This window comes from Miniopterus schreibersii (genome assembly GCF_964146895.1).
Source record: "Miniopterus schreibersii genome assembly, chromosome: 9".
Lineage (NCBI taxonomy): Eukaryota > Metazoa > Chordata > Mammalia > Chiroptera > Miniopteridae > Miniopterus > Miniopterus schreibersii.
Window position 1 is genome coordinate 931,677 of NC_138118.1, and position 27,751 is coordinate 959,427.

The 27,751-nt window shown below is 49.0% G+C and overlaps 1 protein-coding gene across 1 annotated transcript; it reads right to left on the reverse strand.

The window, feature by feature from the left end:
- Positions 1-5,075: 5,075 nt before the first annotated feature.
- On the reverse strand, positions 5,076-24,981 carry RNF32 (ring finger protein 32). Its single transcript, XM_081146828.1, has 9 exons — positions 24,808-24,981; positions 23,539-23,629; positions 22,735-22,999; positions 21,262-21,404; positions 16,424-16,456; positions 15,770-15,894; positions 15,493-15,601; positions 6,032-6,199; positions 5,076-5,496 (listed from the first exon to the last, which is right to left on the reverse strand). Exons 2-9 carry the CDS (start codon positions 23,551-23,553, stop codon positions 5,239-5,241), a joined length of 1,116 nt encoding a protein of 371 aa, XP_081002954.1. The 5' UTR covers positions 23,554-23,629; positions 24,808-24,981; the 3' UTR covers positions 5,076-5,238.
- Between the last annotated feature and the right edge of the window lie 2,770 nt (positions 24,982-27,751).

Genomic DNA, 27,751 nt, shown 5'->3' on the forward strand with positions numbered 1-27,751 from the left:
TCTGGTTGTCGTACCTGTTTAAGTGTTGAGTGCAGGCTTTGATTTTCACCGAGACTCACCTGATTCCGTACTTGGAGCAGAGCGGGTCCCGGAGAAGAGAAGCCCCTTTCAGTAAAAGGGCATCTCTTTGAGGTCACACCGAGGTCAGGGCACGTCCAGAGGAAGGTCCTAGGCATTTGTGAGATGTCCGAGTAAAACGGTGAACTTTGTGATGTGTGTAGCAGGTCTGTTCACTGGCCGTTTCTGTCTGAGGACTGAACCCCGTCTGGATCTGGAGGCAGTAACGCCATCATCACTTCCTGAGCCTCCTGGCCATGCTCCATGGGAGGCCTGCTGTGGACACTAGCACAGGCTATCACACACTCTGTGTCCCGCATGATCTGGCCACGCGAGGCTCTGCAGACAGCGGGCACGTTCTGGTCACAGGGTATACATGCAGGGTGTTAGGGACATGGGTTGGCTGCAGGACCTGTGACGGGTGAGAGCTGGTGGGGAAGGCACCTGTCCCAGCTCCTCACAGTTGTGTGGCTGGTGCAGGAGCAGCCACGTTGTTTATCCGGGACAGAGTGGGGGGCGGGGCAGTGCATCGACCACAGGCCGTTCAGAGTCTGCTCTGAAGGGGTGAGGCCCTGGCGGTACAGGTTTCCTGAGGAGACTCAGCCAACTCCTATCATTGATTGGTTCTGCATATTTAAATAGATCATTTTAAAATTATAAAATGTACAGATGATAACACTTGTAATGATTTTCCAAGGTGGTTCTCAGGCTTACTGTTTACTCAGCTTTATGAACCTTCTCTATAAGATAGACCTGCTCTGAGTACATGCACACACGTTAGCTCTCAGTGCCACCCTGAGGCCGGGTGGTGGGCGAGATGGAACCTCGCTGTGGTCCTGGTTCCCAGGTGCATTACAGGTGCGTGCACATCTGGTCTTCGGGGCACCACACCTGCCTGACTTTGCTGGACCACAGTGGTCCCCCTGTGGCCTTGGTCTCCCCAAATCTGCCCACAGCACAGGCCTATGTGGTCAGAAGCCCCATATGGCTTTGTTTGCACAGTATATAATGAATAAAGGCAGAATTCTTACAGTAATTAAAAAAAAAATATGATGGTACATACAGTACTGACTCTAAACTTTAAAAAAGCTGGTATCATGTTACTTAAAAATAATGTTTGGAGGCACTGGCTTGTTTACAGGGAGTTTTGTTTACAAACTGTTGGTCTTGTTGTTTCTATGAGATAGTGTGACCTTTTAAATGTCAGATTAAAGTGCAAAAAAAAGTTCAAAATGGAAGTTATACAAAAATGAGTGCTTGTAAGCACTGAAATGTGTTTTAAAAAATATATTTATCTTTATTGTTGAGGGTATTACAGATGTCCCCCATTTTTTCCCCATTGGTACCCTGAGGCCTTCACCACACTGTGTCCCCGGGCTGTGCATAAAAATTCTTCGGTTAACCTCTCCCCACCCCCTTCCGAGTCCCCCCCGTCCGCTCCATGCTTCCATGCCTCTGGATCTATTTTTTGTTCATCGGTTTATTGTGTTCATTAGATCCCACATATGAGTGAGATCCTGTGACACTTGTCTTTCTCTGACTGGCTTATTTCGCTTAGCATAATACTCTCCGCTTATGTGTGGAACTGAATGAACAAAAATAACCCCACAAACAAAATAGGTCCAGAGACAGAGAAGCATGAACAGCGTGGTCGTGGCCAGCAGGGACCTTTCGTGTGTGACCGCGGGGGGCAGGGATTCGCTGGGGATGGGTTACTGGGTGTGCTGTAACGTCTTTCCCTTTGAGAAGCTGTTAGCGAGGGTGCTGCTCACCAACAGTGGCAGCCGAGCAGCAGGGACATGGTACAGTGGTTGCTGTCACAGTGACGCTGCAGCTGTGGAAATCTCAGTTTTCCGTATTGGTGAACGGTGGGCTTGGCCAGCGGACCGTCAGGTGAGAGGAGCTCCTGCCGAAGCCAACGCTGTCTCCCCCCCAACCTGCCCCTCGGTCCTCAGAGTGCTTCTCGGACTTCTCTTGGCGTCGGAGCAGTGGCCCACCTCTCCTCCTTATCTGAGTCCCCATGATGTTGAAGTGGCGCCGGGCCGGGCAAGCGCTCACACCACCTCCATGGGAAGGTGCGTCACCCATTTCACAGGTGAGCTCCTGACACAGTGTCAAGACATGTGTCTCAGGTCTCAGCTTGAGCGCAGGCCAGTGCCACGCGGCCTTGCCTCTTCCTGGTTCGGGGGTTTTGGTCTAGTGACTTCCATCCGCGGGTTTGGAACTTTCAAATAGCAGGTAACGAATCTTCCATCGCAAAGTACAGTAACCCCTCGATTTTGTGGACCTTGATTTAACAGACTTCGGATATGACAAACAAAATTTCCGGTCCGTATGTCATATGTGAAAATTAACATCATGTTAATTTTAAGATGCTTTTAACCAAGATTTGCTTATAATTAAAATTAGGTTATTTTTTGTTATTCACTGTCACTTTTAACACATTTTAGCGAATAGGCCGTATGTTGGAAGACAGACTGCAGTGATTCGCCCACGTAAATGCGTATCACATACCTACAACTACAGTCTGCACATTTAAGTCCAAGAGTCACCGCTCGTAAACAGTGTTCGGCGAATGATTAGCACGTGGTCGCACCGCATGGGGCGCGGTAACTGCTTCTGCTGTCGGGGGTGACTTTCTGCAGCAGTTTTAACCCCTGTGGGCTGTTCCCAGTGGGCTACGCCCCGCCCCAGCCAGGTGCATCTGCTTACTCGGGGTGACGGGCGCATGTCCGCGTTTACTAGACCTACTCAGTATAAATTTAAAATCACAGCGACACGTTTAGAAAACTTTTCTGTGACATTAAGCTTTTCATACGTAATTTTAGTTACACACAAGTGTCTACGTAAGTAAAGGCAGGTAAACTGTCAGTTTTTTGACATACACGTTCGGAAAACCTGTTTTATTCTGTCACGGACTTTCAGCTTTGACGACACCCCTTCATCGGAATTAGTCTGTTGCATTGAGGTTTTACTGGACAACCACGTGTTTGCACCCCAGTCGCCTGGGGTGCTGAGGGGCACTGGAAAGCAGGGCAGAAGCCCGGTCTCCATGAACTCAGCAAACCTGTTTCTTTCCAGATTAAATGCTGCCAAACATTGAGCAGCGCGGCTAACATCAGGTTTCCAAGGTGAGGTGGTAAAGTGAGGCCAGTTTTATACACGTGGCTTGGAAAAGGGGCTTCCTGCTTTAAAGCAGCAGTGAGAGTACTAGCAACAGCGACCACCTGGTGCTCCCGTGCCGGGCACTGTGACATCTCACCCCCGTGACGGCCCTGGGAGGTGGGCACTGTTAGTGTTGTCCCCACGTTGCAGGTGGGAAGCTGCAGCACAGACAGGGTGAGTAACCTGCCCAAGGGCCCACGGGACTCAGGGTTCAAACCCTGGGCCGGCAGGCTCCCTTGTCCCCACCCTTAACCACTTCATGTAGGCGGCTTCTCCGATGTACTTTACTCATCGGTTACGGCCCATGAGAAGCAAGCGCCCGTTTTCAGACAGGAGCCCCCCTACCCCGCCCCGTGATTGGATGGCAGAGCCCTTACTATCAAAACATCAGTTCCTTTAAACCAAAGTTGTCACCTCTGTCTCGATGGGGACAGTGAACCAGGTAGAGAACACGTGTGAGGTATTTGGGCTTTAAGAGTGTGGCCTGATGGCCTTGAGAGGAAGATGGTTTCGGGGAAGTCCTTACAGGCCACGGTTCTCTCCGCTTGGTGTCCCATGGTCCAGCTGCTCCATGTGGGGAGGGGGCGCAGATCCATTGGTGTGGCCGGTTCAGGGCACAGGCCTGGATCTGGGGACCTCCAGCCCCAGGGCGAGCTGGCGGAGCCTCACGCCTCCCAGGCCTCGGTTTCCTCACTCTTTCCCCGTGTAAAATGGGCAGAACCTGGCTGTGTGGGAGGCTTAGGTAACAGTATCCACAGCTCTCTGCACTCAACCGCAAGGGCAGAAATGGGACGTGGGAGGGTTTCACGTCCACAATTCACACACACCTGCCTGCCTGTGGCTCTTGAGCCTGAGCAGCAGGCGCCTGACCGGTGTTAGCTGTTATCAGGAAAATTTAAATATTCTAATTGCTCGATATCTCTAAGGTAATGTCGTAATTAGTTGTAGCAGCTCCTATAAAGGCATAAAATAAGCCTTTTCAACTTTTAACATCAGGCTGTATAGAAATAACTGACAACTGTTTAAAAGTCCTTAAAGGTCTTGCAGCATTTGTCTTTGGTGTTTCACGATATTGTGTATAAAACTCTGTCATGTGAATATTAAATATTTGTCAGGTGTGTTGTAAATATTTTTCCTATTTTTTAACTTTAAATTTATTCTTTAACTTTTTTATTGTTGACACTTATTACAGATGTCTCTATCACCTCCCCCCTTTGTTTTTTGCTGTAAGGAAATTTAAAATTTTGAAGCCGTCAAAATCTGCCATTTCCCATAAGTTTTGGGGGCCTTGTCTGCTGCAGCAGCTGGGTGTGTAACCCGCACAACTGTCCCTGGTCGTCGTAAACAGCCAGGTCCCAGGGAGAGTCCAGCAGGGTCAGGGCACTTCCTGTCAAGCTGTTCATGGGGTTTGTCAGGGATGAGCTGAAACAGGGTGGGTGGCCCTAAGTCACGAAAACGGGACTGACCATCTTCCGATGCCGAGTACCACCGCGTGCTTTAGTTTCACGAATTCAAGGGCTGAAGTGCAGAGAGATTTATCACATAACGGCAGCCAGTACAAAGCGGTGTGAGGATGGCAGAGGGGCCTCAAGGCACCTGTTGGTCAGACACCAGCCACGTGCAGTGACCACGCCTCGAGGGTGCCAACCAGAACTTCGTGGAAATAGGCCAGGTGAACGCACAGACTGCCGGGAAAGGGAGGGGCGTTTTACTGTGCTGAGCAGTCTCCACCGGTCTAGATGTACAGCACGTCAGTGAGTTATAGGACCTCAGAAGCTACATCCCTCACTTGTTTCAACTGATTAAACCCATAAATTTGAAATGCTTTTTATAGACTAATGACTAAAACTGGGTGAGTTGTCAGCTTTAATAACAGGTTTCCTATGTACAACTACTAAGGGTTTCTCCACCCGAGAACAAATTACACTGTAGTACTTAACCCCAAACTCCCACAATTTGTCCAAAATTAAGGCAGACTTTGCCCCAGAATGATGTAACTTTTTCCTGACTGTGAATTCAACTTTCGAGAATTTTCTTCTGGTAGCAGGAGCGGCAGAGTGGACAGGCATGGAAGGGAGAGCAGCCCCCCCAGGAGAACTGCTCCAGGGCAAGGAGACACGCGTGGTGGAACATGTGTGAGCAGGACAGGAGCACCGTCTCGCGGGGAGGCTGGCCACCACCCGGCCCAGTCCCTGAGGGCCCAGGGGGGCTGTTGCTGCTCACGGACAGGGGCGTGAGACAGATGGAGCATTCGAAGGTGTCCCGGTGCAGGGCCTGCAACACAGGAGGAGACGTGAGCTGGTCCTGTGGGCTCTCAGTTTTGTCCAGATTTAAGGGAGACGTTTCATCCTGTGTTAAAATAACACTAAACGTATACTAATCATATATCCATTGTTACTCTTGTGGGAATGAAGGGATAGTTACCTGCCTGCGGTAAGAAACTTAAAAGCAAAAATTCTTTATAAAATGCTGAATATTGACAACATAGATTTCTTTTTAATTAGCAATAGTGGTGTTTTTTCCCCAGAAAATGGACTCTGTAGCTGCTAAATATCTTTGTAATTTTTCCTACTTTTACGACATTCAAGTACGTCTTGCCCCTGTTGGGTTCCCAGTCACCCTGTCCCCTGTGGCCCCCACAGACCCCAAGGGGAGCGGGGGGCGGCAGGAAGCGGCGAGGAAGACGACACCCAGGGCGGCCTGTTCCCCTCGGGTCACAGGGGCGTTTCAGTCACCGGGCCGCGTGGCTAAGGTCCAGGGTCCCCGCGGGCCCGGGGCTGCGCCGTTCCCGCCGCCACGGCAAGCCTACCTGGGTCTGGATTCTCCGCCAGTCACCGTCCGTGAGCCGGCGGCCCCACTGCCCGCCCAGCTGCTGCAGGACGCCGCGGTTCACGGCCAGGCAGCGGTCGATTTCCGCGAGGAGCTCGTCGACGTCCGTGCGGTAGGAGCGCAGCAGGCGCCGGCTGATCGCTGTGAACTGAGGGCGGCGGGCGGCTCAGCAGCGGGCGGGGCCCTGGCGGAGGCCGACCCCTCCCCGGCCCCCCGGACACGGGCGGGCCGTGCACCTGCTAACTCCGTGCCCGGGCCGTTCGTGCCGGAGGCGACCAAACGGCCACCTGGCTGTGGGCCTGGGGCCCGCCAGGACCGCACCGAAGGGAACAGCGGCCTGGCGGAGCGCGTCCTGCCGCCTGCCCTGGCCGCCGTTCTAAGCGAGGGGCACAGCCGCGCGAGGCCGGCGCCCCGAGCGCGCGGGGCCGGGGCGGCCTCCGGCCGGGGCGGGGCCTCCGCCTCCAGACGCGGCCGGGCCGCGGGCAGGTCAAACCCGCCGAGGGCGCGGGCGGGGGCGCCCCGCGGGGCCTGGACGCGCTGGGCGTGCGGCGGGCTGCGGAAAAGCGGCCTTGCGAGAGAGACGGGTTTGCGGTGGAGCCCGCAACCCCAGCGGCCTCCGCACGACACGCGGGCGCCTCGCTCTACGGCGCGTCGTGAGGGCCACGCACGACGCCGGCTGCGGGCCCGGGGCACGTGGGCACGTCCGGCACGTGCGGCACGTGCGGTCACGTGGGGCCCGGCTGCCGGCGGCCGGCACCTCGCGGGCGTCGCGCCTCAGGCCGTGTCCCGGGACGGCGCGGCGGACGGACGGAGCGAGGCAGGTGGGAGTCGGGGTGCGCCGGCGGGGGGAGGCTTGGGGGGCCGGCGGGGGCGCTCGGGTGGCCTGAGGCGCGGCTGAGGCGTCGGGAGGCCCCCGCGCCGCGCGGGTGAGGACGGGCTCGGGCTGTGCCCCCCGCCGGGCTGAGCCGACGCCCCGGGGCGTGGCCGCGACCCTGACGCTCGTGGGAAACCCGCCGCGGTGCGAGCGCCGGGCTGCGGGGCTGCGGGGCGCGGCTGGGCCTCCTGGGCTCGGGCCCGCATCCCGCCGCAGGCCCCGCGCTGGCTCCTCAGCGACTCCCGGAGGGGCGCCTGCTGGGCGCTCCGCGCGCACGTGCTCGGGGTCCGCGGGGGTGGCCCCTGCCCCGGAACGCGCGTGGGCTCCGGCGCGTCCCGCCGAGCGCGAACAGCCCCGGGGGGCGCGGGGGGGCGCAGAGGGCCCGGCACGAGGGGAGAGGGCGGGGCCTCCGTCCCGCTGGAAGTGCTTCGCGCCCGCTCCAGCGGCTCTGGGGCTTCCGGCGCGCGGGCGTCCGCGGGGCCTGGCTGTTGACAGTGACTTCCGGCCTGAGCGCGGCCACGGAAGACGCTCTGGCGCCCGCGCCCCTGAGCTGCGGCCGCTTCTCCGGCGGCGGGTTTGGGCCTGACAGCGCGTGGCGGCCGCAGGGGCCGCGCCCCGAGCCCCGCGCCCCCCAAAACAGAAGCCGCGGCCCCCGCGTCGCGCGCTGCCGACTGCGCGGCCCCTGCGGCCCGGTGTCACGCGCGGCGGCTGCGGCTTCGGGGCGCATCCCGCCCAGCCTGCGGCGCCCCCCGGCCGTCCCGCCAGGGGCGCGGCTTCCTCCCTGCTCTGCCGCCGGTTGACGTTTCCTGTCCCCGTTGGTCTCCTTGCTGCGTTCAAGGTGGAGCCGCCCTTTTGCTCTGTTCGAGGCGCACCCTTAGGTTACTGCGCCCTGAAGCCAAGGCCGCAGCCCGCGCGCAGCGCTCTGAGCGAGTCTGGCCCGGGCCCTGTCACTCCTGCGCGGAGGGTCAGTGTCGACTCGCCAACGACGCATGAGCGGCTTCCTTAGTTGAAACTGCCATTTAACCCTTAACTATAGGACGTTTCGTCAGTGAGAGATAGAGCGATTCCCTTCACGCGTGATGGTGGCGAAAGACGATTGAGTTGCAGTTTATTCCGTGTCTGCCAAATAATTTTAACTTCAGTGTTTGCGCGGCGAGTGGGCAGAAGGCCCGGGACAGCCTGATGCAGCCTGTCCGCAGCCTGGGGACCGCAGGCGGCCCCGCGAGCCTGGGACGCGCCGCCCACGCACCTGTCCCCCAGCCGCAGGCCCGCCGGGCAGGACGGCGCAGCGGACAGGCGGTTCAGGAGCTGGGAGGGGCGGGCAGGTGCGCCCCCGACGCGCCTCACTGGCACCCCTCCCACCTTTCGCTCGACCCAGCTTCCCTTCCACACCCTCTGGAGGCTGACAGTTCGTGGGCCTCTCCCGGCCGCCCCTTCGTTGCTTTCCCACGTGATTCCTCGTGGGTCTTCAGGCGGGCAGCCGCCTTCCCCGGGCGCTCGGGCCGGCAGTGAGCTCCCGCGCTCAGCTCTGGCCCCTCCCTCTGACACTCATCATGCTGGATGCTGTTACCGTCCTCCGGTGTGTACTTCTTATCTGCTGGAGTGAGCTCCTTAGATGGGGGAAGTACCTCACTCATCTTGGCGAGGCCCTCAGCATTCAGTACAAATTTGACTTTAAGTTTGCAGTAGGTTAGAAATGAGGACACACAGGCCCTGTGCACATATTCTGACGGGTGCTGGACAGTTTTCTTTTCAGGGTTAAAAAACAACATCTGTGTGCAGTGCTTTTGAAGTTAACTGCCAGTTTCAAGATTCTGTAAAAGATCAGTGTTTAGCTTATAACCATGACATTGGCATTAGCTTGTTATTAAATGTACTGAAAATCCTTCAGTGTATATTTAAGGCAAATTTCAGAATGTGAGCTGGTGTGACTGTCTTCATATATTTTAACTTTTAAGTCTCATATTTCAGATACTTGATAAGTAATTAAGAGTTCAGGTTATTGATATGTAAAGCAATTACTGGTCATTTACAAGTAACGTACCGGCTAAACATTAAAACAGTGTGCTCACAAAACTACCCAGGTGAACTCTGTCTGCCAGGAGGCCTCTCTGAGTGATCCATCTTGATGTCAGCAAATTGCTTACTAATGTGTTGACTCAGGGCCACCCTCAAAAGCAAAATGAAAAGCCTGGAATTTACAGCATATCAATGAATCAGTTGATAAGCTTTTACTGGTTTAATATCCTCGCAGTCTTGCTGCTTGGAGCCACTTCAAGTTAGCAACAGAATGTTTGCCATCTCTATGTGATAAAGGAACTCAAAGGACTAAACAAACTTTCAGACCATTATGCTGTTTGGTGAGATGTAAGTGAAAAAAGTAGGAGAAATCTCACGCGGGAGGGTGTGGGAGCGGCAGCCCCTAAAGTCAACCACAGTGTCTGACAAATCACTAACTTCTTACACAATGGTCAGGACTTTCAGCCTGGGTGGAGATGATATAGTGCATTTGAAAAGTTTTAATTGTGGCCATAAAAGGCCCTGCCTCAGCTATATGACACCTGCTCGAGGAGCGTCCAGATAAGGATCAAAGGCGTTCTCCTTGGCCGCGGGGTCCGGGCATCGCTTGGCCTCTGGGTGCTGGCGGCAGGCTCAGCGCTGCAGCTTGGGGCCTCTGCAGGCAGCTTTGATCTGAGCTCTGGGTGCAGCAGGCCAGCCATGCTGTCCTCACAGCTCTGCGCCCTCTGGATGGAGCATGCTGACTCAGGGTCAGTTCTGACACTTGCTCATGGCCAGAGCTCAGCATCTGACCTGCTGGTTCTTACCCCAGGACACCGTCTGTCTGAAAGAACCTACGGGCAGCACATTGGCACTCTGCTCGGTGTAGTCTTGTTAGGAATGCGCAGGGACATCTTGAGACCAGGCTGGTCTGTGGAGAGGAATTCTTCGTGTGTGAAAGCATGAGAGTTTGTAGGAAGACGACCTCTGTACTTTACTAAGTAACACCCAATAGGTGCTTGAAAACTAAAGTCCGAAGAGAGTTCATTAATAACCCTGCAACACAGGAGTGGAAATGCAAGGCCACAGTTCTTTCACAGGAAGATAGATTGACTTATAAAAATAGAATGGCCAAGCTAATCTAATCTAGAGTGTTAAAAACATATCCATCTTCCCAAGCTCTTGGAACTTTAAAGGAAACAAAACTTCCTAATTTATAATTGTGCCTAAAAATACCCTGGTCTTGCCCTTCTCTGCCTTTCTTGTCTATTGATTAGACTTCGTTTTTCCTGAAGGTAACTTATCGTTGGTATAAGCCAGTGGTTCCCAAGTACAGCAAAGATGTTTTCACCCACTTGCCAAGGACGTAAAAACTAACTTCAGTGGAGTGAAATGTTTATACAGCTAAATGTCTTTGCTGTAAAGAAATCTCCTTCAGTGTGTGGCCAACTACTCCTACTTTTCTGGTGTTGAAATAGAGCTGACTCTAAGGGTGTATGGTGTTCCAATTCCACCAGTCTGGAGACTGGGTACAGCACTGAACGGGTGTTGGGAGAGGAAGGAGAACCCGCCGCTACCTCAGGTTCATTGGCTGGTGGGGGCCGTGGAGCTGATGTTTGCCACCGTTGACTGTGGGATGTATCATAGGACTGACTTCTAGTAATGTGCAATTTCAATTTTTAAGACTAAAATAAAGTGAATTTGCATGAGTTTAACATTCATCAATGGTCAAAATGGAGATAGAGCCTAGGAATGTGGCTGCTGGGTGCACACGTCACCTCAGATCAAAGACTGGGTGCTCCGCAGGTGACTAAGAATTCACTGTATCTGGTACTGGTGGTTACTGCACAGTTTGCTTTGTAAACTTTCCAGGTTCTGAAATTGAAACATTAGAACTCTAGTGGTTCTGTGCACATGTAGGCTATGGGGAGGGTGACGAGGTGAAGGCCTGTGGAGAGACAGGTGTCAGAGGCCGAGCTGAGAGGCAGGCCTCTGCAGGAATGTCACTGACTGTCACAGAGCTAGCCTCCCACCCCAGGAGCCACAATAAAGCCATCGTTTGTTTTGGTGGTGGAATTTAGTTTTTAAGTGGGAGTATTCACAGGAAACCTGCAAACACTGGTTCTTCTGAAGCTGGACTCCAGTACATGTGCTAGTTCTGGAAAACGGGGATGAATATTGAGAAACCCAGACTAAGAGTTATAGTTTTAGTTTAAATAGTTAGTCTGTGGTTTCTAGATTTTAACTAACATATAACATTGGGTAAATTTAAGGCACGCAATATGATGGTTCAATACACTTACATATTGTGAAATGATTGCCACAGCAGGGTTAGCTAGTACTTCCGTCATCTCACATAATTTTCTGCAGTGAGAGCGTTTAAGATTTCCTATCTTGGCCACCTTCAAGCATATAAGATGTTTTGTTAACTACAGTCACCATGCTCTATCTTAGATCTGCAGAACTATGGAAGTTTGTACACTCTGACCAGCATCTCCCAATTCCACGGGCGCCACCATTCTCCTCTCTGGTTCTGTGGGTTTGACTTGCAGATTTCACATATAAGTGCTACTGTGTAGTATTGGTCTTTCTCTGATTTACTTTACTTAGTGTAATAAACTCAAGGTCCATCCATGTTTTTGCAAATGGTAGGCTTGCTATCTCGTGGCTGAGGAGTATTCCATCTTCCATCATGCCTGCCTGCCCCATCTTATTATTTTTATTAAAAATGTTTTTATTGATTTCAGAGGGAGGGAAAGGGAGAGAGAGAGAAACATTAATGATGAGAGTCATTAATCGGCTACCTCCTGTGCGCCCCCTCTTGGGTATTGAGCCTGCAACCTGGGCATGTGTCCTGACCAGAAATTGAACCACGATCTCCTGGATCCTAGGTCAATGCTCAACCACTGAGCCACACCGGCCAGGCCCCATCTTCTTTGTCGTTCATCTATGGATGGACCCTTGAGTTGTTTCCACATCTTGGCTTCTGTGAAAGAGACAATGAACACGAGGTGCAGATATCGCCTTGAGATCCTGATTCCATGTCCTTTAGGGTAAATGCCCAGAAGTGGAATTGCTGCGTCATATGGTGGTGCTGTTTTTAATTTTGAGGCACATAATGCTGTTTCCACAGAGACTTCACCAGTTTACATTCCCACCAGAAGCACATGGTGTCCTTTCCTGTCTTTGCCAGCACTGGCTCTCTCTTGTTTTTTGGATGACAGCCATCCTCATAGGTGGGAGGTTTTTGGATGACAGCCATCCTCATAGGTGGGTTGTAGTTTTGGTTTGAACTTCCCTGATGACTATGATGCTGAGCACCTTTTCATGTGCTAGTTGGCATCTGTATGTCCTCTTTGGAAAAATGTCTGTTCAGGTTCTTTGCCCATTTTTCAATCAGATGTTTGTTTTTTTGCTGTTGATTTGTATGAGTTCCGTATATTTTTTGGATATTAACCCCTTATCAGATACATGATTTGCAAATGCTTTCTCCCATCAGTAGGCTGCCTTTTCACCTTGTTGACTGTGTCCTTGCTCTGCAGGAGCCTTTTGGTTTGACTTAGCCGCTTCTATTTTTTCTTTTTCTTTTTCATGTTCTATCAAAAAATTCGTTGCCAAGACCAATGTTAGGGGGCTTTTCTCTGTATTTTCTAAAAGGAATTTTATAGTTTCAGGTCTTTAAGTCTTTAATCCATTTTGAGTTAACTTCTGTTATATACTCTTGATGAATTGACCCCTTTATCATTATATAACGATCATTGTCCCATTACAGCATTTGAGTTAAAGTCTGTTTTGTCCGATAGAAGTATAGCTGGAAGTACACAAGACTGCTCTTTCACTTGCGTGGAATGCCTTTTCCATCCTTTCACTCGGAGCTTGTGTGTCCCTACAGCTAGAGTGAGCCTCTTGTAGGCTGTATGTGGTTGGGTCTTGTTTTTTTATCCATTTACACCCTTTGGTTGCATAGATCAGTCTATTTACATTAAGAGTAATCATTGATAGGTAGGACTTGCTAATGCTGTTGTATTGTTTTATAACTGTTTTGTAGTTCCAGGCTTTTTATTCTAGAATATTCCCAGCCTTTTTTATTTGTATGGCGCTGATGTTTTATAATCACAGCCAGCTCTTCTGCAGAACAGACCTCCTTTTGGATTTACCTGATTACATGTTTTCTATGACTGGGTTTGGGTTAAGCGTTTTTGGCACAAAAGTGCACAGGTGATGTTTTGTCCGCGCTCCTCTGTCACATTAGGGGCACATGGTGTCAATTTGCCCAGTTATTGGTAATTGTGTTAATTGGGTTTAGGAGCTGTCTACCAGACCTTTCCAATGGAAAGGCTTCTCTTTCTCTTTGTAAATTGTAAGTGATCTGTGGGCAGTACTTTGAGACAGGGGGAGTACCCTATTCCTAATAGTCTTCCACCTGGTAGCTGACAGTAATTTAACTTACTGCAGAGAAGACTGAGGCAACGAGCAGAGGTGGCGGGGAACCTAGAGTTCATTAGGAATAGAAAGCAAAACATACACAGAATGCAGAGGCAATTATAAAATACCTACAAAATGTGCAACAAACTGACCTCACTAAATAATACTTTTGGAGAAGAAAGATCTAAATTACAGCGTGTGTGTGTGTGTGTGTGTGTGTGTGTGTAGTTATACAATCAGTTGAGTCTCATGACTCTTCTTTATGTGGAAGCAAAGTGTAGCCTGTATTTTTAAAAGTTGTAAGACAATATGTGCAGATGAAAAAAAATTTATACACATAAGGTAAAATGACTGTCAAATCTGTAATTGAAATTTTGTAATAGAAAACAGTGAATCATCTCTGACTGGAGAGCCAATGCTATCGCACTCTGGAAGTCCTAAGAGTAACTCGGGGCAAGAGTGGAGCAAAGCCTGGAGAGGAGTCGGAAGGATGAAGAGCGGGCGTGACCTGAGTGAGGGCAGCATGAGATGGCCAGTCTCTGGTGGAGGAGGAAAGACGTTGCTGAGAAGACAACTGGCCAGAAAACCAGGTTACCTGCAGTGAGTGAGTGTGAGGACTGCAGGTTGAGCTGAAACGTCATGGTGGTCAAGGGACAAGGACTTTTTAAAAGTAGATAATAAACTAAATGGGGCTGAGATGCAGAGCGGAGGTAAGCGCACTGCTTTCTGAGCAGGTAAAGAGGAAAGGCTCACGGTCCAGGAAGAGTGAGGGTGGCACGCGCTGTTTTTATCCAGCCGCTCACCAGGAGTTTAGCTGGTTTGCTGTCCTCCTGCAGAACAGGGATGTTTGAGAAAGAGCGGGACGTCTTTCCCTAGGACTCTGTCCCTTTCCCTAAATAAGGGGCATGACTGACTTGGACATATAAGTGTTTCTCAGAAATGTAGAAAATGTGCACCTGCAGCTCCTCTGTCCATGGCCTCTAGGCTCCCTCTGCTGTTTACCTCTCTCCCAGGGATAAGATCCCTCCTGCAAAGCCAGCCTCCCCCCACCCACAGGGGGACCCCTCCCAATGCTGGGACAGGGATGGCACTGTGGCATCTCAGCCAGTGCTCAGACACCCTTGCCAGAGAAGCTCCTCTCTCCACTCCCTGGCTCAACGGCTTTGTCATCAAGATAAACAGTATTTTAGGTAATTTGCTCACGTACTGCATTGCATGTTGTCCTACTGCTGAGGGCAAATCTGAGGCATAGTGACATCACAGCAAGCCATGATTCTGGTTTTCTTTTGCACATTCTGGTACCTGCATTGCTGGGACAGCTACCTGAGTGACCAGGAAAGGGACTGGGAGGACCCTATTGTGTACTGCGGTAAAGTGACAGCCAAGGATTCCTGCAGGATTCTTGTGCAGCTCTGGGACACACTACTGTAAAGGACAGTGTGAGGGCGCTGGGATCAGCTCCTTGGCCTGAGAAGGTCCGACCCAGCATCTGAGGTAACCAAGGCCTGTGTGTGAACATCACCTCTCACCTAAGCACAAGGTGGGCACTTAGGCTCCACGCTCAGGACAGGATAGTGAGGGGACAGAGGGTCCTTCTGCACAGGAAGGAGGAATTCCTGTCACTCATTACTCCACATGGAGGGCTGGGGAAACAGCAAGGAAGTGCAGATGGATCTAAAACCCATAAACTGATCCAGGAAGTGACCACGAGGCTCCACCTGAGGGTCTGAACTAGTATCCTGTCCGAGCAGCTGCCTCTCTTACAGTACTGTGATAAAGACAAGCTTGAACAACATAGGAGCATTTGTAACTACACACTTCCAAGTGCCTAGGCCTTTGCAAACATTAATTCTTAGAACAGCTCTGCAAGGTGGAAGGTCATTCCTTCATGTAACAGATGAGGAAACTGAAGCAGCGGGCAGCTGTTACTAGCCTGAAGCCACAAAGCCGACGAGGGCTGAACTGGGATTGCAACCCAGGCTTCATGGCTCCCTCCACTCCACCTTGTCTGTCATTTTTGTCTGGGGCACAGTGATGGAACACCGTTAAAACAAGCTCCCCCTCCCCCCCCCCAAAAAAGTATAAAGGTAAAAAGTAGCTAAAGGAAAGGGTAGAAACTGAAATTTCTGGAGAAAGGCACCTACCTTTTCTTCAAAGAATTTTCTCCTCAACTTGGCATCTGTGGGCGGCAGGGTCCTCCTCAGGTCTCGGTACCACTTTCTAACCACGTGTCCCCTCCAGCAGGCTTGGACCCTAGGACACAGTGTTAGAGAAGGACGGTCAGGTGGCTGTCCTGTGTAGGGCCCAGGGTTGGGGGCCAAGGGGGGAGGGAAAGCCTCCAACTTGTAACAAGCTATGGGGCTGGACCTCTAAGTGCCCTCCTGCCGATTGTGGGTGTCCAGGGTGGCGGGCCCTTCTCACCGTGTGGCGCACTCTGTTTTGAACAGCCGAGCTGCGTCGTGAATCACTCGGGTTTGGTACTGGCTCTTCCTGCAGAGGGGACAGGTTTTCTTGCTCGTGAACTTCTCAAAGGCCTGGAGGCATGCCTGGGGAGAGACATTTCACTTGAAACCTCACGAGCAGTTACTCATAAACAACGTTTTCACTCCTAATGTAATTATAGTGTTCTTTTCTCTCATAATTATGAGACTCAGTCCAATTTAGATCATGAAGAGGTTTCATCAGATGTTAACACCTTCCTCGTGTAACTTGTTCCAAATGACCTTTTACAAGAATACACATGCACATGCATCAAAAACCTCTGGAAACCAGTCTCGTGAAGGTAGAGGGGGCCGTGGGCAGGGTGACCCTGCAGTGAGTCACAGGGCGCCAGCTGCCATTTAAGCTGATGGACATCACATCTGCCATGTAAACGTCTGTGGCTTTTGTCACATAAAATTCACGACTTTCTAAACAGGAGGAACTGTACTGTAGCCCAAAGTCATATTTATAGCTATAAATGGTGATTGTGGGTAAAACAAATGGGCCCCTGAGGAGACTCAGTGAGCAGGATAAGGCCTCATCTCGTGAAGCCATGGGTGACACGTTGCCCACGTGAAGAGAGGAGAGGCTTACCCTGTGGAACACGTGGGAACATGAGAGTAGCACCTGTTCATGGGGAGACAAAAAAAAATGTTTGAAGTTTCAATTAGTGTAAAAGCAGCAGCATAAATGTGTTAATTAAAAAAATTCTGAATGCTTGAAAGGTAAGCTTGTTGTTTCTTTGAAAAATTAAAAAAGCAAATTAATAAGCTTGATATTCATCATATTTAGTGTCTAAGTTTAGCAGAGCACAGGTATATAATCTCAACAAGAAAAGCTAAGCTACATCAAACACACATGCAGTTCGCTATTAAGCCATTAAAAAGATGTATATTTAAAATTGAAACAATTATGAAGTGAATGCATTTCCTGGGTAGATCCTGGAAGGGAGAGGGAGAGGAGAGGAGCTGAGAGAGGTAAGCAAATGCCTGTTTCAGGGCTGTGTACAACTACACTAGACTCTTAAATTTTTTAATGTATCGGCTTTATTGAGAGAGAATTCTGACACTCAAATAGCAATAAGTCCTAGCTACATACGAGTCATTTTCTGTTTTTTAAATGCAGGGAAAGTGTGGTCACAAGAAAATTTCCCTTTCTGTGGGTCAAATTCCCACAAAGAGTGACATTCTGGGTTGTGACAGACAGAAGCTTAGACTAATAAAGAGAAAGGTAGTTGGTTTTTCTGGAAGGGACAGCAAGGAGAGGTGAGGCCAGGATGACCCAAAGGCCATGCTCGGCAGGGGGCGCGCTTCAGCCATGGGGCTTCTTGGTGGCAAAGGTGTTTCTCCAGCACTTGGGATGATCTCAGATACCCAGGCCGCCTGACCTTGGGAAAATTTTCCAGTTTTTAAAGTCACCACCCCCCTGCCTTCCTTGAATGAAAGAGCGGAGGAAACACTGGACATACACACAACTCAGAACCAAGCCCTTCCCTTGAAACTCGCTGCCAACAAACGCCTGAATTGGAAAGACCCAGCAATATGGGTCCTTTTAAATTATTACTATTTAATTGAATAGCAATTTTTTGTGTATTTAATACTAATTTTTAATAGAATAGTCTTTTCATAGTGTTTTAGCAACACATATTTGATCTGTATTGAATCGCATTATAATTCTGTATATTTAAAATATACTTTTAAATGTCTGTAGATATGTGTTCTTGGCAAACATTCTCTGAGATAAAATAAATGATTAGGTGGTGGAAAATACATGAAAATGTCCTAGAAATTAGGGTTAGATTCCAGCTGGACCAGAGCACACTTCCTGAGTTGTCCTCCTGTAGGTCATTTGAATTGTTTGCTCCTCACGTGTTAAACGGGTAATGCCTGCCTCAGAGACACCTGAGATTAACCAAAGCCCTCTGAAATCTTTAAATGGCAGCAAATGCCAACTGTTGCTTACAGCTAAGGAAAACTTAAATACGAGAACAATAGTGAGAAATGCAAAATGAACACAAGTGTCTACATGTATAACCAAACAAAAAGATAGAATTTAGTGAGAAATTTATAAATAGAATGGAAGAAATGGTGGCATGATATGTGCTAACCCTTCCCTTTATGATAGAACAGGCTGTTTACTGCCTACAGAGGCAAGAACATACAACAGGGTAAAGATAATCTATTCAATAAATGGTGTTGGGAAAATGGGACAGATATATGCAGAAAAATGAAACTAGACCACCTTCTTACACCACATAGAATAAAATCAACATGGTTTAAAGACTTAAATGTTAGACTTGAAACCATAAAAATGATAGAAGAAAACACAGTAAAATCTTGGACATTTCTCATATCAGTATTTTTTCCGACATATCTCTTTGGCTACGGGAAACAACAGCAAAGGAAAGCATCAACAAATTGAAAGGGGAACCCACTGAATGGGAGAACATACTCACTGATACATCTGATAAAGAGTTACTATCCAAAATTTACAAAGAACTTATAAAACTCAACACCAAAACACAAAAAATCCAATTAAAAAATGGGCAATAGACCTGAACAGACTCTTCTCCAAAGAGGACACACAGATGGCCAACAGACATGAAAAGATGCTCAACATCACTTATGAGAGAGATGCAAATTAAAACCACAATGAGATATCACCTCACACCTGTCAGAACGGCTCCATCAACAAATCAACAAGTGCCTGGCTGGGTGTGGCTCAGCAGTTGAGCATCGACCTAGGATCCAAGAGATGGTGGTTCGATTCCCTGTCAGGGCACATGCCCCGGTTGCAAGCTCGATCCCCAGGTGTGCAGGAGGCAGCTGATCGATGACTCATCATTGATGTTTCTATCTCTCTCTCCTCCTCTCCCTTCCTTTCTCTTAAATCAATAAAGATATATATATATATATATATATATATATATATATTTTTATAAAATCAACAAGCGTTAATGAGGAGAAAAGGGAACCTTTGTGTACTGTTGGTGGCAATGGTGACTGGTGGTGCAGCCAATGTGGAAAGCAGTATGGAGTTACCTCAAAGAATTAAAAACAGAACTGCCTTATGACCCAGTGATTCCACTTATGGGAATTTATCTGAAGACACCAGAAACACTAATTCAAAAAATATATGCCCCCCCATGTTCACTGCTGCATTATTTACAATTGCCAAGATTTGGAAGCAGCCCAAGTGCCAGGCAGTAGATGAGTGGATAAAAAAAGCTGTGGTATATTTACACAATGGACTATTACTTGGCCATAAAAAAGGAGGAAATCTAACTCTGTGTGACAGCATGGATGGACCTGGAGAGTCTTATGCTAAGTGAAATAAACCAGTCAGAAAAAGACAAATACCACATGATTTCAGTCTTATGTAGAATCTAATGAACTAACCATCAAAATAGAGACAGACTTGTAGATAGAGAGCTGGCTGACAGGTGTTGGTGCTGGGCAGGGTGGTGTTGGGTGGCTGGAATGGAGGGATTGAACCAAAAAGAAGAAAAACAAAAACTCATGGACATGGACGACAGTGTGTTGATTGCTTGGGGGGTGGGGGAGATGGAGCAGGGTCTTGGGATAAATGGTGATGGACAGAGACTTGACTTCGGGTGGTGAACACACAATACAGTGAATACAGTGTACAGATGATATAGTGTGGAATTGTGCACCTGAAACCTGTATAATCTTGTTAACCAGTGTTACTCCAGTAAATTCAATAAAAAGAAAAAGAAAGAAAGCAGTTAGTGACCTACAAGGGAGCTCCCATAAGACTGTCAGCTGACTTCTCAACAGAAACCTTGCAGGCCAGAAGCGAGTGGCAGGAAATACTGAAAGTGATGAAAAGCAAGGACCTACAACCAAGATTGCTCTACCCAGCACAGCTATCATTTAGAATCAAGGGTCACATAAAGAGCTTCTCAGAGAGAAAAAGCTAAAGGAGTTCATCACACCAGACTAGCACTACAGGAAATGCTGAAGGGTCTTGGAGGAGGAGGAAGAAAAGATAAAAAATACGAACAATAAAATAGTAATAAGTACATCTATCAACAATTGAATCTAAAAAAAACTAGCAAGCTGAACAGAAACAGGCCCATAGATACAGAGAACATTTTACAGTTGCCAGAGGGGTGGGGGTTGGGGGCTGGGTGCAAAGGTGGAGGGATTGAGGGCAACAGATCGGCGGTTATGGAACAGTCACGGGATGTAAAGTCCAGCACAGGGGAGAGTGTCAGTGATATTCTAATAACTATGGATGGTGCCAGGGGGGTGGGAGATTTATCGGGGTGATCACTTAGTATATAATTTTAATCACTGGGGTGTACACGTGAAACGAATGTAATGTGTGTCAACTGTAATTGAAAAATAAAAATGATTTAAAAAAACTGGAAAAAAACAACAAAAAACAAAAACAAAAGAGGTTGCCAGGGCCAGAAACCTTTTTGGCTTCATTAACTCTCTTGTACACTAAAATGCTAAATTATCCCAGATGGTAATCCTGTGGTTTAAGGGCTGAAATCTTTTTGAAATATCTAAGTTTCACAGATGTAAGGTTAGGTCCCGATAAAGAACTGGAATATAGTATGTTTAAAACAAGTGGTGAATTCAAATTAGTAAAGACCAAGAGTTTTATTGTGAACTATTTAACAGTAAAACAGTAAATAGTAAAACTATTTAACAAAGTAGGTTTGAGAGTTTATGTGCCAAGGGGGTAAATGAAGCCTGCTTTTAACTCTATTTGCTGTATTTTCCCAGCAAACGTACGAGTGCCTGCTCTGTGGGAGGCTTGATGCTACCATGTGAGAAATTGTTGGGTGGCCATTAGCCCAGAAAGAAGAAAACCCTAGAAAGAAGTGTCCCTGACTTGCAGATGACAGTTAATCAGGCAGTCTGTGCAGAAAAAAAACCTATGACAGAGCATGCGTAATCTATAGTATGACCAAGTTTCACGACTAAAGATGGAGTTTACTTAGAGTCTTCCACAAATGATTTACAGAGATTTAATCCTAGTTTTTCTTTTATATTTCACAAAACAGCTTTAAAATTCCTTCTTGCTTTCACCCTTCCTCCATCCGGTCACTAACACTTCTCCGCCTCTCCCCGTTGGTGTCTGGACTGCTCAGCTTTCACGGCCAGTGGATGGAGCTTTCTGTGTACACACTTTGTACTTGAGAAATGATACCCAGTAAGTGCACATAACTGCTTGCGTACAGGGCTTAGCTCTTCCTCACACGTGTACCTTAGTGGAGGGAGCAGATGTAAGTACCCGAGGTCCACAGGAGGAGGAAACTGGAAAAAAGGAGCCTGGACGTTTTTTCATTCCTAATGCCGCACATTAAAGTGCATGTGGGAGAACATGGATGTTAAGCCCCAGCTCAGTGTCTCCCCCGACGGGCCCTGTGCTGCTCATCTCATCCTCTGGCTACACACCTGGGGGCGAAGCTGGAATTCCTCCTTGCATATGGGGCAGGGCTGCATGGAGTCCCCCTGTGCGACAGACCTCTGCTTCACTTTCTCCCACTCATCTGATGACAGTGGCAGTGGGGGAGGTTCAAACAGGCCCAGCCTCTGCGCTAAAGTTAAAACAATGAGGACTGTGGGTTAAAATGGAGTTTACTGTGTGGCGCTCACATGATTTTAACGACACTGAGCTGTGTCCTTCTCTGGAACACAGCCAGTGCTGTTTGTGGTTCAGAGTAAAACAGGCAGGTGTGCGCTGGGCATTGTTGCGGCAGCTGGTTCCCCCCACGCTGTGCCCTCTGTACTCACACTGGGACAGTGCCCTGGACGCAACTACGGGTGTCCCCCAAAATGTATACACACTTTGAATGATTATTCCAGTGGGTTAAGTCTGAAAAGAAACATCAATTGAGCCATCAGCTGTTAAGTGTGTATACATTTTTTGGGGGGGACACCTTGTATCTTGTAAAATGTGGCATTTTAAAATCTTCTATTTCTAACTTCCAGTTTAAAATAATTTCAGACTTGCAAAAGGTAAAAACAGTCTTCATGTGTCTTTGGTCCAACTTCCCCAAATGGTAACGTTTTACATAAACCTTGTGCAGTGGTCACACGGGGCAATTAATGTTGCTAATGCTGTCCTGCTCCTTGTTGGATTTCATTCTTGTCTCCCTCGGGGCCCTTTTTCTGACCCAGATTCTATGCTGCACTCTCTTGTCATGAACTCATCGTCGCCTACAACCTGGGGCAGTTCCTCAGTATTTATTTGTTTTTCTGGAAGAGTGCTGTCCAGGTGTTGTGTGGAACGTCATTCAATTGGGGTTTGTGTGATGTTCCCCAGGATTAAACTCAGGTGTGCACTTTGGTGAGAATACCACAGGAGGGACGCTGTGCCTTTCCAGAGTGTGGGGTTGGGAGGCACTTGATGTGGGTTTGTGTCACTATCGGGGACTGTTGCTTTAATCACTTGGTAAAGTGCTGTCTGCCCCATGTTACCCCTGTAAAGCTATGGTGGTGCCCTTGCAGTGCATACGTGAGTGTGGGGAGGTACCTCCGAGTGACAGTGTCTCAGTGTGATCTCCCTGCCGATGGGTGTTGTCGCTGTTCTGTTGCCAAATGGTGACGTTCCTGTTCTGTCCCCACTGCTGGTTCATTAGCTGTCATTCTACTGCAAGAGCTTTCTCTGTCCACCAGTTAAGTAATTATTTGTTTACATGAGCACAGATGAGCTGACACTCATTTTACTCCACTGTTTTTGCTGATTGTGCTGATCGTTACTATATTTACTTGCTTAAGTTGTCCCCATCATCATCTTTAATCTTCAGCGCATACATATCTTTCTATAAGATCATAGATTACTTCTGTACCAGAGACAGTGATATTAACCTCAACCTAGTTCTTTAGATCGAATAAGCCAAAACATGAATGGCGAGGTCCACTCACCTAAAGTTAACGGTGGCGGCTTTGGATCAAGAACATACTCTTTTTCTGGATCTTCCTCTTTGGGGCCTTGGGTGGTCTTTTGAAGTCCTGTATCTATCACAGCTTTCACATTTCTTTTTAGAGACTTGGATGTGTTCTCTCTCGTCGGCAGCTTTGTCTTGCAGCTATGGGCTACTGAAAGACCTTGCAGTTGAAGGTCATGTAAAATGTGATCTTGTAGAGCAACTGCAGTGACTGCTAAGTTATCGTGTTTAGATGAATGGCCCTGAAAAGTAGGAAAAAAGCCATATAGACACAACATTATGTAACGTGTCATTTAGAAGAAAAGTGAGGCTTTCATGCTCCACCTAGAAAGACTTCGAGACCAAGTGTACCAGTAAAGAATGCTTGACCCATTGTTAGCTGAGTGGGAGCAAAGCCCAGTCTCCTCATTTATGGTGATGACATAGTAATATCTTTTCATTTAGTCAGTCAGGCCTTAATTACAATGCGAATAAGTTCATTATGACCTATAAAGGATGTGCATGCCTGAACACATTCTGTTTCACTCTAATTAAATCAGGCTGCAGGCGAATCTCACTCCGGTTATACTAAAGAGAGCCTTGCATTTTAGTGTATGCTTTTTTGGTGAAAACTTGTAATGGATAAAATTGCCATGCAGCTGAGAGGCGCTTGCTGTGAATTCGTAGCTGACAGTTCCTCATTCAAGCAAGACTTGTCAACTATTTTTATACTCTTACACAGCTGAAGTACTACATATTGGTGACTAAAACCACGTGTATGTTTCTGAAAAGAATCGTGTACCTTATGTTTTAGCATGCTAAGTCAGGAAGCGTTGTCTCTTCTGTGGCTCTCTCAAATTATGTCATCATATTGCATTCTTTTCATTCTTTTACTGTAGAAACATGATCAACAGAAAGGGTTAGACTGCACATAAGCACAAGAACACCCCATTGCACAGCAGAACGATGTTACACACAAGTGCAAAACCTCAGGCCAAAAGACCAGGGACTGTAAGTGAAACACGTCCTCAGAGAGAACACTCACACTGGGATCCGAAGGACAGGGAAATGAACTGTGAACACGCTTTGCCGCAGCACACCAAGGGCAGTCACTCAGGAGCTCAGCACCGGGAGAGGGAGCAGCGAGTGCCCTGGATGGACGGGGAATGCTGGCTCGCGTCAGTGTGTCCACCAAACACACACAATGCGGGGACACTCTTGGGACCCAGTCTTGCTCTACCTGTTTGCTGGGCAGTTTACTTTGCATGTCTGAGTTTCAGTTTGTTCACCTTAAAACGGGTATAATAATACACACACCTTGCAGGGTTATTGTTAGGATTAAATGAGACAGTCTTTGTATTTTCCACGGGACTTCACACGGAGGATACTTTAAATGGTGGTTATTGCTCCACTCCCCTTCAAGGCTGCGGGAAGAGTCTGGAAGTGGCCCTTTCAGAAACTTAAGCCTTGTCCAATATTAAGAGCTAAAATTAATAGGAATATTCTTTCTTTGTAAACTCTGGTATTACCAAGAGGTGGGGCTTGGTAACAAAAAATACTATTGCGGTGCCAAAGTAATTAGTTACCAATTTGTCTAAGTGACCTTAAGCTATTAACATGCTCATTAAAAACATGCACACAAGAGATATAAACATACAGTTTTAAAAGTACAATTGGACACACTGTCTTCTGTCTCATAACTTGGAATCTGTTTGCCCATTTTTGGTGAGATTACACCTGGGGTGGCCAGAAGCCATGGACAGATGTAAGATTAAATCGTTAAAATTCTCTGCAAAAACTTGGCTGTGCCTTTGGACTCGGCTCCCTTTTAAGTAATGGGCAGCATTAGGTTTCAGAAGTCACCGACTTCAGATGTCGATGTTTTTAGGCCCCACCGAGGCATGTTCACCCGAGGCTGTCCTGGCGACAGACCGCCTGCCCGCCAGGCGGCGTCCGAGGGGGCGGGGGCGTGGGGACAGGGGCCAGCCCGCCCCGCCCCTAACCACGCTGGGGACAACCCCTCCCCGCCGCTCCTCTCTAACTCGGGGTATCGTGCAGGTAGGTAACCGACCCCAGTCGTCCTAGCACCCAGCTCGGCCTGCGCCCCGACCTCCGTGACCGCTTGCCGTTGCCTAGCAACCGCCGCCTCCGCTGTCGCACCCCAGTGCGCATGCTCCACGTCCCAGTGGTTCCTTGCACACGGTGACGAGTTCCGGATGCGGCCCGGGTTCCGCGGTGCCCCCCCTCCGATTGCACACGGCCCCACCGCGCATGCCCGCCAGCCCCGCCAGGCACAGTCCAGCGCGCATGCGCCTGAGGGTCTGCGGCCTTCCTATGGGGTGGGGTCCCCATCCCTGCGGGTCCCGCCACGCTCCCTGAGACAGCCTTGTGCCGGGAGTTCACTAGCTCCTTGGATCTGCAGTTTTCAGCACATATGACAGAATTTCAGCCGTTTATTTTATTTTTTTCCAAATACGTTTTTATTGATTTCAGAAAGAGGACGGGAGAGAGAAAGAGAGAAACATGGATGGGCTGCCTCCTGCACACCCCCTCCTGGGAGTCGAGGCCCAAACCGTGCATGTGCCCTGGCGGGGGTGGGGGGGTGAGCCAGCGACCTCTGGGTGCATGGGCGATGCCCACCAACAGCCACGCCCGCCTGGGGAGCCACTTCCCCGCGCAGCTGTCTCCGGCCTCCCCGGGCCTCCCGCCCTGGAGTCGGTCAGTTACGGCGCCTTCCGTGCGCGCACATGCGGACGCCCCGACGCGCCCTTCCGGCGGGGCGGCGCGGCGGCGCGGCTACGGACGCACTTGGTAGAAACCACACTGCTGATTTCGGATTTTTAACTTTCGCCGGGCCGGGGATAGGCAGTGAGATACCCTCTGTGGTGCTGGACAGCGTCCCTAAGTCACAGCCCCCGTCAGCCACCCCACCGGAGGGTGCGCACCCGCGCTCTACAGTGTAGGGTTAAAATTCACTTTCCACCGAAGGCATTTTCAGCTTAACGATGGGTTCGTCAGGATGTAACCCCATCATGAGTCAGATAGCCCCAGGGATTCTCCAGTCCTGGGATGAAACACAGGACTGGCCTAAGGTAGTCAGAAAATCACAGAGCCCTGGCCGCAAGGACTTGGTTGGGATGGGCATCTGACCTAGATAGGCCGATTAGATGGAGCTCCTGGAAAATTCCTTTAATTCTTCATCCTGAATGTCCAAACAAGAAGCGACGTGACAGTACAGTGGTGCTGGCTATCTGGTCATCACAAGGTGAGAGCCTGGAGCTGTTGAGGACCGTCCCATGACCCTCAGAGGGCAGATTACGCAGCAAAACGGTAGGTACTGGGACGGAGTCCAAGCCCTGGTGATGTAGTATCGGCCCTGAAGGCAACCCTACTCTTAGTCTTTTCCCTTACCTGAGTGAAAAAATTCCCTTCTTTCTTTAGCCAGTTTGGGTCTGTTTTTCTGTTCCCTGTAACAGGAGGAATTCGAATGATAATAGGTGTACTAGTATCACCTTATGACTGCGGTGAGAGGGAAACCTCGTATGCGAACTGCTTAGTACAGTGCCTGCTACTCTTTATATACATCTTAAGGTATTTTTCTTAAAGTTCTAAGAAAAGTTCCCATTAATAAATTCCTATTTATTTCCTCCATCCACATATTTAAGATTTCACGACATTTTTACTACCTGCATGTTTTCTATCCAAAAGAAATGATGGGTGCTCCCTCCCTCCCTTTCTTTCTCTTTCTCTCTTTCTTTCTTTTTGTTAATTTTCATCAGGGGACATTTTTTCCATTGTTTTTTTAAGAGAGAGTAGAAGGGAGGGAGGAGAGAGAGAGAAACATCAGTGTGAGAGAGACACATCCATTGGTTGTCTCCCACATGTGCCCCAACTAGGGCTGGGGATTAAACCCTCAACCCAGTCACCTGGGAATTGAACCTGAAACCCTTTGGTGCAGGGGGGCTGATGTTTTAACCACTGAGCCACACAGGCCAGGGCAGAAATGGGTGTTTCTTGTTAGCTACACAGAGTATTTTCCTGCAGGCTTTCGTTTGAACATTTAACCTCATAATTATCGCTTTGTAATCCCAGACAGAAGCATGGCTGACGTGGTGGATGTGTGATGGCCATGCTGTGAGGGACCCTCCTCAAGACACTGTTCCATCCTGGACTCGGGCTACACCACCAGAATGCGACATTCTTGGACAGGGCTCATGGACACGTATGACCCCCCCCCCGTGCTCTTAGCGATTTACTTTTCCATGTTATGCTTTAGTTCTTTTGCTTGTTTGAAGAGGGGCCTGGGGAATGGTGCAGATGCAGAGCGTGTTGTGTCTTCTGAACACCCTCCCTGAGCACATTGCGGCCCCGCCTAGCGCCGTGTGCAAGCACTTGCACGACCCCTTAGCTTAGGATTTCATCACGATTGGGTATTCTGGTGATGGTCTGAGGAGAAGGACTGGAGAGGACTGAAGAGGAAGTTAGAGACAGTGGACAGGGTGTGCCTGGCTGCTCTGCTTAGTTGCCCGGAGAAGGACCCGGATGTGCTTAGAACGAAGAAGCCATTCCCCGCGGTGCTTAGAAATGAGCTGTCATGTGGGACTGTATGTAAGAGCTGTGTGTAGGTACGTGTGACAGGAAAGGTCATCATGCCCGCATATCTCAAAGGAGGGGTGGCCAAGATGGGGAGGGCTGGCTGTTTACATGGGCAAGTTTCGCATGAAGGGAATCTTACTCTTTTTTTTTTTACACTGTATCTTGTTTGTGCAGAAGCAATGCAGGAATGTGTCCAGATACTGGACGTAGTGTTAGAGTTAGTCTCCTGGTCGAGGACGGGGCTTTCCCACTCTTACACTAGAGACAAGTTTTTTTTAAAAAAAGAATAACTACTTTTTTGTGTGAAGTGATAGAGACTTGTTATAAAATTTCTAACACTATGTAATGGTACAAAGAAGGAAGTAAACGTATGTATACGTGCTTAAAATTTCAGGACCCAGGAGTAATTCTCATGAATG